General features: G+C 39.4%; 1 protein-coding gene across 2 annotated transcripts; it reads right to left on the bottom strand.

Annotated features, from left to right (window-relative positions):
• Window positions 1-2,777: 2,777 nt before the first annotated feature.
• LOC104451020 (transcription factor MYB10) lies at window positions 2,778-6,048 on the bottom strand. 2 transcript variants are annotated; one of them, XM_010065764.3, is made up of 3 exons: window positions 5,610-6,048; window positions 3,943-4,072; window positions 2,778-3,840 (listed from the first exon to the last, which is right to left on the bottom strand). In XM_010065764.3, exons 1-3 carry the CDS (start codon window positions 5,746-5,748, stop codon window positions 3,060-3,062), a joined length of 1,050 nt encoding a protein of 349 aa, XP_010064066.2. In that variant the 5' UTR covers window positions 5,749-6,048; the 3' UTR covers window positions 2,778-3,059. The 2 variants fall into 2 exon arrangements, with proteins under 2 accessions (XP_010064066.2, XP_039171006.1); XM_039315072.1 differs by lacking the exon at window positions 5,610-6,048 and adding an exon at window positions 4,827-4,938.
• Between the last annotated feature and the right edge of the window lie 4,695 nt (window positions 6,049-10,743).

Here is a 10,743-nt window from a genome sequence, read left to right as displayed (position 1 = left end):
TGTGACATGTTCCAAAACTGATGAACCTTATTTCCTCAAGTGCCTTAGATTTCCTTAAGTATCTTAGATTCAACTAGGCGTTGATATACCTTAGAAGGTGGAATTCTGAAGGTTGCTCAAGGTGCCTTGGTGATGAGCACATTGGCCTATGTGAACTTCAATGTGAGATAATGATGGATTTCACCATTGAGACGTTATATACATATGTTGGAGGGTTTGAATAGTGTCATATGCATTTGGGCACATTGACAAGAGAAGCCTGAAAATTATGAGTAAAAAGAATTTATTGTATGGTTATGTGGCTAAAGAACTAAATACGTTTGATGCTGAAACTTGAGTAATAAGCAGAAAGTGTAATCTATTTTGATAATTAGAGAAGATGCTTGTAGCGAGACAAAGTCTACAGAGCCAACATTCGTTAGAACTATTGAGTTAAACAAAATGTGTTCGAACCTCATATATATTATGGATGCAATTATGATTTTGTTTTATCTATGATTGAAGAAGTTGTGATAGAAAATCCTAAAGATGAGAGTGTAGTCGGTGTTCTAATGAGATCCATGGATATGAAAAAGTTCAAGCAATGCTTAGATTTGGAAGATATGTGGTGATTGAGCCCATACGGAGCTGTAGGAGAATAGCAACAAAGTTCGGATCCCATGAAGCAATTGTAACTTGGCTCAATGTCGAGTCAAGGTGAAAAATATTGAAAATATATCTTGAAGTTGAGCCCGAAAAAAGAAACTTTCCTAATTTAAGTAGGCTTTTTTAATTTGAAGAGGTTTCCTAAAGGGGGTTTTCTATTTTGGATCCAATTTTTGCATATATAGAATAAGTATCTTTTTCACATTTTCCTAAGGGGAATTCCTATTTTGAACCTTTTTAATATTTTGCCAATTTAGTCCATTAAGCTAATTTTGTTTGAAAATTGCTAAAGTGGACACCGAACCTACTACGTAGTGCATCCATCATCAATGTGTACGATTTTTAATAATATTTAAATATTTTTTTTTTGAATTTCATTAATTTTTTATCTTCTTTTATTTTATTTTCTTTCTTTCGTTTTTCTTTCTCTTCTTCCATCTCTAGCTAGACCCAAGCCTCGGTGATTGGCTAGAGGTGAGAGCCGGTGAGGTCACAAAGTTTGCCCCCCCTCGCCATAGGCCAAGGTGAACCTTCCCGATAAGGCTCAACCTTGCCCAGCAATGACGAGGCTTGAACTCACCAACTCTCTCGTTTGGCCAGTCATCAAGGTTGGCAACCGATTAGAGGAGGAAGAAATGAAGGGGGAAAAAGAAATAAAAGAAAAAGTAATGCAAATTTAAAAAATTAAATTAAAATTATAATACGCCATTCATGCCATGTAAAATGGCCAATGTCTACATTGGCAATTCTTTGTCAAGATTGACCGGATGGACTCAATTAACAAAATTAAAACATGGGAAAATTTCAAATAAAAACCCGAAATGAATTTATTTTCTCAAATAAGGACCTAAAGTGAACTCTATGTCATATAAGAACCCGAAGTGGACTCATTATTTCAAATAAGATCCCAAAGTAAATTTTGTGTCAAATAAGGACCTGAAGTAATCTAGTTAATCTCTATTGAGGACCTTAGTTCACCTACAGACATTTTTCGGCGATTAAAATAGGGGCAATTTTGTCAGAAATTTGTGATTGGAAAAAAAAGGGAAAATTCTAAATTAATTAAGTTTAGGTTATTAATTTAGATGTTTATGTTTTCTCACTGCCCAATGATCGTCATGACTTGATTCTTGTCGCTCCTCGCCTTACTTGTCTGGCGGAGAATTTGGGTCTCTGCAAACAAACAAACAAACATATGGTTTTCTTCTTGTTTTTGAATTCGTGTCTCAACCAACAGATAATTTGGGTCTTTGACTTTGTGGAGGAATACAAGAAATGGGGAGAACTTCGGTCTTTGACTTTGCATAGGATGGGTACAAGGAACGGGGAGGCCGTAGAAAACCTAGGGTATTTTTTTTTTTTTCTGTTTTAGGATTTGTTAATTTTCCCTATATTTTTTTTGGACAAAATTGCCCAAACTCCGATGGTCGGAAATGTGAATATTTGGCTGACCAGCAAGCCCATGTTCTTATTTGGAATCGATTCAACCACTTCAGGTCCTTATTTGAGACAATAGGTCCACTTTAGGTCTTAATCGATACAAAGTTTATTTCGGGTCATTATTTGAGAAAATTGGTCAATTTCGGGTCATTGTTTGGAATTTTCCCTTAAAACATCTATGCCTCAATTAACAAAAATGCAATAGGTTTATAACTTTTTGGACTATTTTCTCCATTTGATTTCTAAGGACCAAGAGGAATGATATGTTATACATTCGCCTTCACCATGTCATAAATTTTTTTCGAATGATGTCAACCATTTCAACCATACCGAGTCTCCGTTCTCGTGCTCGTCCTACATGCATGCGAAAATTCTGAATTTTTGTACTCCTGACTTTGAATGAGGTCGGGGAGCGACCCGATCCGGTTCCCTCCATTTCCTCCCCTCTTTTTTCTCACTCGACTCTGGATGCATGAATGCGCGAGCGCGTTCGAGCAGCCATCTCTGAATTTTCCGTGCCATCGATCCGTCACTAAAAGTCGCGACTGAATTAGTGCTTCGTCACGATGACTCTCGACCAGAAAAAATCGGAGGCAGCGCTTCCTTCTTTTAATTCCATTTTGGCCAAGGCAAGTTTCAAAAAGGTGGGAACACGAGGAGTTTCTCACCAACCAGCGATGGGACAGGACTAATAATGATTAAATGAGTTAGGTGATGGAGCAACTGCAACATGCTTCTCGTTGAACATGTAAATCAGGCTCTACAAGCCGGAAGACAAAGACAAAGCCTTTACACATCAATATTTTGAATAGCAGAGTAGATAGCGTTTTGTCAAATTGTTGACCTCGCTGCTCTCCACCAACTTTTGAAAAGGACACGGATCTAAACACTGTGTGTCCTAGCTGCGCATTTGACCGAGGTCAAATTGTTGACACCGAAAGCGTCGCTTTTGCTGCTGCTTCCAAATTCTATTCCTAACCTTGACCCCATGCCTTAATTTCCGATGGCCCTGTGGTGATAGAGCTGGTTCTTGAATTGTCTTGGTCTCCTCTTTCCTTTGTTGCCTCGAGCCCGAGCTCGTCCTCCAAGTACCGCAACCAACTCAGGTCCTCGCCCTCCGCAGGAAGCCTTTCTCCAGGCCTCAGGCCGTCCTGTCCGACGTCGGCTTTGTGGACTGAGAACGGTTCCAAGCTATCTAACATGTTCCAAAATTCAACATCGCACTCGAATGGGATGTCGATCATGAAGTTGCCCAACCCATTACTGTTAGTATCCGGTTTGTTCACTTCCTCTGGCTCCAATGCGCTGCGCGCATCATAAGGGCTGCTGAAGCTGAAGAATGAATCCATCTGCTCTTCAGAGTCCTTCAGATGAGCCGGTTCATTGGAGCCAGAAAAGGTCGACGACCGATCTTTCGAGTCCTTGTTATCAGGCATACGTTTGGCTGATTTCTCTTGGACTTCTTCAGCTTCATTGGGGAGAGGCAGGGGCACCATGCCTTCCTGACCACAAGATTTCTCATCCAGAGGACCTTGACCCGTCGAACGTTCAAGGTCCACCTGCGCATCCCTCTCAGCCGAGGCACCGGACACGAGCGAAGACGCAGAGGAATACGAGGACGAGGAGCTAATGGAGGATTCGTGCTTCGACTGGCCAAGGCCCTTACTGGCCAAACGCTTCTTCAAATGAGTGTTCCACACATTCTTGATCTCATTGTCAGTCCTTCCAGGCAAATGTGACGCAATTTTAGACCATCTGCCCAATCAATCATTCACAAATGAGATTATACATCAAAAAAATTAAGCTGTACCTAATCTAATTATTAATGAGATTATAAATGCATAATTTGATGATTACTTGTTTCCCATTAAGTGGTGTAATTGAAGGATGGTGTCCTCTTCCTCTTTGGTGAAGTTCCCACGCTTCACGTCCGGCCGCAAGTAGTTAATCCACCTCAGTCGACAACTTTTCCCGCATCGCATCAGTCCTGATACATCCAACATAAGAAATTATGTCTCAAAACGAGACAAATTTAAGTTGGCTTGAACACTCTTACCGTCTCTACAGTATATCTCTATAAACTTTCATGACACGTAAAATACATCTCAGGAAACTAGTTTAACATCCGCAATGGCTTGTTGCGGTCATAGGGAGATAAAATGGCTGGTTAATTTTCCTCATATCAAATCTTTTAAGCTTATTATATTGCATCACCTTTACTCTTCGTTCACGCCAACATTTCAAAAACGAGTACATTTTCTTTATAGCGATAACGCAGGGCATGCTTTTCAAAGCGATTCTAGAACGCCCCCGTTGTTTATGGTACTAAGTCATATCCTGATAGCAATTGGCGAAGTACATGAAGGTTCATTCTATTCAAAGTTAACACTGTTCTTCCCCCTTTTTAATTTTTTGGAGAACTGCTATTCTACTTAAGGAAAAAAAATCCCGGTTACTAAATGAATCTGCGGTACTTAGGTAGGTAAGCAAAGGACCATTTGCTAATTTCCCCATAAAACTAAAGACCAAGTGGGAAGACCAATGTAATAAAGACACCTATTGTCAGCTGATGATAAGCGTTTGTCGGTTCCTGAATAATCTTTGCTAATCTCATCCTGATGTGCGAGTACCATTCCATCCGATGTAGCAAAAATAGACTCCCCACCACCCCTTAAAAAAAAGGAAAAAGAAGAAGAAGAAAGAAACAAAGAAAAGAATTGTGATAAGAGAAGATGCTATACTCTGAGCTAACAACACAAATTTCTGAAGAATCTGGAAGACTCTTGATGGGAAGAAGAAGCCTGGAGAACTGGTGCGAATTGCACGGGGGGCAAGGGGTCCTTAAAAGAACTGCATGGCTTCCCCTGCATGTACAGTCTCGAACTCCTCTCATATATGCAGGGCAGCGCCAGAGGATTGAGGTTCTCCAACAATAGATAACACTCATAAACAGGTCTCTTCTTCTTCTTATTCTTTTTAATTTCAATAACGTGGGTATCAAATTTCAAAGACTTGCGTTGGGAGGAATCAGGCCCAATAAAAAAAACCCCCCATTTTTCTTTTCTAATTTTTTTTTGGTTGAACGGTTTGTATATAGTTGATTAGTCTTTAAAAAGAGAGTAAAAGATGGACCCACAAAGATGAAACCTTAAGTTGGCAGATGCGTCTCAAACCAGCCTTCCTCGGGTGACACGCTGATCATGCGAAACTTCAAATGTTCAATCCTACAGCTGGTTATAGACTCAGGCTGTTTTAATGAGACTAGTAACACCCAAAATGATAATTTCTTTAGATAATATCCCGAAATTAAAGAGACCTTGTATTGTTATGGAAAAAAAAACTTCAATAAATGGAAATCTAATTAATCGAAAAAACTCAGAATTTGATTACATCATTGTGGCTGAGCAATGATTTGAAACTGGGAAGCTATTCTCGGCAAAATCCATCATTAACATAAAAACAAAGACAAATTATTATGTTGCTTAGTGAGAGAGAGAGAGGAGAGAGGGAGAGAGAGAGTCAACCTGCTTGTTTAGGAAGAGCACGCCAGTTTTCATGGCCATACTTCTGGATGAAAGAGATGAGCCTCGCGTCCTCGGCTGGACTCCATGGACCTCTCTTCACTTTGTTCTTGTCGCAACATGGTGCTCGTCCCTTTCCCATCTCTCTCTTGCCTATGAGATAATGAGGTCGAAGCTGAAGCTGAAGCTGAAGATGGAGTCTTCTATGTACAAACGCTCTCTGCCTTTTTCTTATGCGAGGAAGGCAGAGAGACCCAAGACACGAGAGAACCCTTTCTAGTATTCACTTCACTTGTCACCACTTTCTTCCCATTTTATACAAATGGAAAGAGAGGGGGATGGATGAGGCTTTGATGAGGATGCCAAACAAGTGTCAATGCCTTCATATATGGGAGGTTAGGTTTCCTATGAAGTGGTAATAAATAGGAAGGAGATCCTGCGAACTGCCCATGAGTTATACCTCTTCCTCTTAATATAAGGAGGTAATTGATTATTTAATGAATAATTGATTCATGGGCTTTGTTTCAACGACCTGTTGTGCTGTACATCTGCACCACGGTCTTCCCTCTCAGTGTTTTTCCTACACAAGTCATTCATGCAGGATTTGGGGACTTGTCTTTTTCTGTAAGAAAGAGAATATCTTCTCTTTTTTCTCGCAAGGCCATTTAATATCTGAGCAAGGCTTATCTTTAAATCACTCATAACAGGAGATGCTAGAAAAATTTAATCTACCCCGGTAAAATGTGGACACGCTTTCATGTGTGCGAGAAATTGACATTTGAAACATTAAAGAACACCATTTAACTGAAAAATAAATAAAAATTTATTAAACTTGCGTGCTAAAACCGTGCAATTGACGTGCGCGCGCTAATATCATTGCTTAATTATAACAAAACCCCTATTGTTTTTATAACTTAATAAATCATAATTTCTTCTATGTTACTACTAGTTTTATCATCTTTCATTGTGTGATAAAAATTCTCATTCACTAAAAAAGATAAAAATTTATTAAACTTGCGTGCTAAAATCGTGCGATTTACATGCACACGCTAATTTCATTATTTAATTATAACAAAGCCCCTATTTTTCTATTATTCAAAAATAATAATTTATTCTATGGTACGATTGGCTTTCATCACCTTTCATTGGTTCCCTATGAAGTGGTGATAAGTAGGAAGGAAATCCCATAAAATTGCCCCATGAGCTATATCTCTATCCCTTAAAATGGTCGTCAGCTGTTGGACTATTAATGGATTCTTGGATTTTCCTTCAAAGTCCTTTATGGTTCACTGTACATAAATCAAGTGCACCAGACATGTCCCTCACAGTGTTTTCTCTACACAAGTAATTCATGCAAGACCCCGAGAATTCTCCTTTTTGATAGGAAAGATCCTATCTTTTATCATTTTTCTTGCAAGGCCATTTATTATCTGACCTTATTTTCTTTTGAATTCCTCGTAATAGAAGACTAGTTTAGAATAATTTGATTTATAAATAGGTGTTGCTCTTTTCTCCCTAACAACCTATGAGATCCTATCTTTCCCATTTTTCTTGCAAGGCCATTTATTACCTGACCTAGTTTTCTCATGAATTCCTCGTAACAAAAGATTAGTTTAGAGTAATTTGATTTATAATGGGTGTTGCTTCCTTCTCCGTAACAATTTATGACCAAAGAAATTTATCTCATCATTTTCTTTAATTTCGCCATTCAATTTTCTCATAAAACCCACTTTCCAAAGAGATTGAATCCAAACAAAAATTTTCCACTTTTGACCATAGGAATGGCTTTTGGTGAGGAGCCTTCTTTCGAGCAAGGGATTGGGGAAAGAAAGTGAGTGATCTTACCCTGTCCGCTACTATCTTTGATCCTACTTGATGTTTTAACTAGAAGGGAAAATGTCACAAATAGTCTATCTTATTACCTGTGCGATTTGGTGCCCGAACTTTCGATCGGCTCAATTTGGTCTTTGAACTATTGATAAATATCCGATTTGGTCCTGAACTTTCAATCGGCCGATTTGATCCATGAACTATTTGATAAATGTTTGATTTGGTCAAAACTTTCGATCGGCTCATTTGATCCTGAATTATTAATAAATATTCGATTTAGTCCTTAGTTACTGTTTTTCCTTTTTTTTTTTATTTTTATTTATTTTTTAATTTTTAATTTTTAATTTTTTTTTTAATTTTTTAATTTTTTTTTTTTTTTTTTGCTTATTCTCTCTTCCCTCCGCTGGCTCCGGCGGAGGGAAGCCGGCTCCGGCGAGGGTCGCCCTCGCCGGACGCAGGCGAGGGCGGCCCTCGCCGGCGTCGAGCGAGGGAGCCCTCGCCGGCGTCGGGCGAGGGGCTCCCTCGCAGATCTGGAGAGCGAGCCCCTCTCCCGACGCCAGGCTGCGAGGGAGCCCCTCGCCCGACGCCGGGCTGCGAGGGAGCCCCTCGTCGGCGTCGGGCGAGGAGCACCCCTCGCCAGATCTGCGAGGGCGGCCCTCGCCGGCGTCGAGCGAGAGGCTCCCTCGCAGATCTGGCGAGGGAGCCCCTCCCGGAGTCGGGCGAGGGAGCCCCTCGCCGGCGTCGGGCGAGAGGCTCCCTCGCAGATCTGGCGAGGGAGCCCCTCGCCCGACGCCGGGGTGCTCCTCGCCCGACGCCGACGAGGGCTCCCTCGCAGCCCGGCGTCGGGCGAGGGGCTCCCTCGCAGCTTGGCATCGAGCGAGGGGCTCGCTCGCCAGATCTGCGAGGGAGCCCTCGCCCGACGCCGGCGAGGGGCGGGCGAGGCCCGACGCCGGGAGGGCTCCCTCGCCAGATCTGCGAGGGAGCCCCTCGCTCGACGCCGGCGAGGGCCGCCTCGCCTGCGTCCGGCGAGGGCGAGCCTCGCCGGAGCCGGCTTCCCTCCGCCGGAGTCGGCGGAGGGAAGAGAGAATAAGCAAAAAAATAAAAAATTATTAAAAAATTAAAAATAAAAAATAAAATAGGAAAAACAGTAACTAAGGACTAAATCGAATATTTATCAATAATTTAGGGACCAAATTGAGCCGATCAAAAGTTCACCCAAATCGACATTTATCAAATAGTTCGAGATTAAATTGGCCGATCAAAGTTCAGACCAAATCGGATATTTATCAATAGTTTAAGGACCAAATTGAAGCCAATCGAAGTTTATGGGCCAAATCATGCACATTGAATAATATAGGGACCATTTGTGACATTTTCCCTAACTAGAAACGAGGTATTCCCTTAAATAGTTGATGGGAGACCTTTGTCCAATGAAACAATATTTCTCCAAGGCAGTCTTTTCTTAGAGCATTAAAATTCACCATGATAAATTGATTTGTCAGGACACGAGTGAAGACATAGAGGAAGACGAGGACAAAGAGATAACGGAGGATTCATTCTTCAACTAGTCAAGGCCCTTACCGGCCACACATCTTCTTTGAGTATTCCACACATTCTTGATATCAATGTCAGTCCTTTCATCTTCTTTGAGTATTCTACACATTTTTTTATCTCAATGTCAGTCCTTTCATAGATAGTCTGTCTTAGTCGACAATTTTTCATCATGTATAAATTCATGCGTCGGATTTTTATTTAGTTTTTCAACACACATGACAGGACCTTATTTATTTAAATATCTATTTAAACTTGTCATGTCATTTTGAAAAAATAATTCACAATGCAATTTTACATGTGCGTTCTACTTTGGCAAAATGTTCTCATTCCTTAATGATCGAATGGATGTAATTAGATTTATGTGCTAAAACCGTGCAATTTGTGCATGGACACCAATGCCTTTTTTTTAGTGATAATAAAAGCTCTATCTCCTTTCAAGAACTTAATAAATTATGTTGCTCTATGTTACTACTGGCTTCCATCTTCTTTTTAGTTATTGCCTATTGTTTCTAAAATTTTATAAATACATTGAGAATGCGTGAATGCTAGTCCTACAGTTTTAAAGCTTCGGATGTGCTATGAGTCCTTTACTATTTTCATTACATTATATCATAAAAGAAAGATGGCATCCCTACTTTAAAATTTTTAATCTTTTCTCTTTCAAAAATATATGGATGGTAGTTATTATTAAATTGCTGTATCCATGGACAAATTGGACATGCTAATTATTGTCTAACATTAAACATAATCTTATTATGAACCCTGCATACCTAGTTTTATAATTAATTCTAATAGTTTGATACAAATCGCATTCATTATTAAATGAGTGAAAGATAATTAAATTTGCATGTTAAAAGCGTGCAATTTTCGTGTCCGCTCTAATATTATTTTTTTAATTATAATAGAAGCCCTATTTTTCTATAATAACCTATAAATTTTTTATATTACTCCCGGCTTTTATCATCTTTCCCTATGGAAGAAGTAGATTCCCTATGAAATGGTAATAAATAGGAAGGAGACCCCACGAGTTATGTCTCTGTCACTTAAAGTGGTCTTCAACTATCAATTATCCATGAATTGTAGGGCTTTGTTTCAATGCCCTCTTGTGTAGTACACTGTACATAAATCAAGTGAAGCACAGACTTCCCTCTCAGTGTTTTCTCTACACAAGCAATTCATGCAAGATTTGGAGAACTGTCTTTTATGGTTAGAAAGACCCTATCTTCTCATTTTTCTTACATGGCCATTTATTATTTGAGCTAAATTTATCTTGAATTTCTCATATGGAAGATACTTTAGGTTAATTTCATTTATACATGGGCCACTCTCTTCTCGGTGACAATTTCTGACCAATGATTGCGTGACAGCCTTTAATCTGCTGTGAGAATAACAATCTATTCTAGACCACAAAAAAATCAAATAATAAATAATAATAAATTGTCGTTGGATCCACTCTTTTAAGAATTTGTGGCTTATAACAAGCTGTTATTTTCACAGCAATCTAAAATCTATTATACTAGCAAAATCCTTTTTAGAGTGTCCAACTAATGCATGAAGTTATGGTTGGGCCACCGATTTGGCAATTACGGCTTTGTTTATTTCCCAAAAAATGAGTGATTTAAAAATTATCTTCTTAAAATTGATCACTTGTATTACTTGAAATAATTAGTCAATGAATAATATTTTTATTACCAACAACAATTTGTATCTAAATATGTGCATACACAATGAAAATATTTTTTGTTCATTTATT

This window comes from Eucalyptus grandis, chromosome 6 (genome assembly GCF_016545825.1).
Source record: "Eucalyptus grandis isolate ANBG69807.140 chromosome 6, ASM1654582v1, whole genome shotgun sequence".
Lineage (NCBI taxonomy): Eukaryota > Viridiplantae > Streptophyta > Magnoliopsida > Myrtales > Myrtaceae > Eucalyptus > Eucalyptus grandis.
This window is presented reverse-complemented; position numbering and strand designations above follow the sequence as displayed.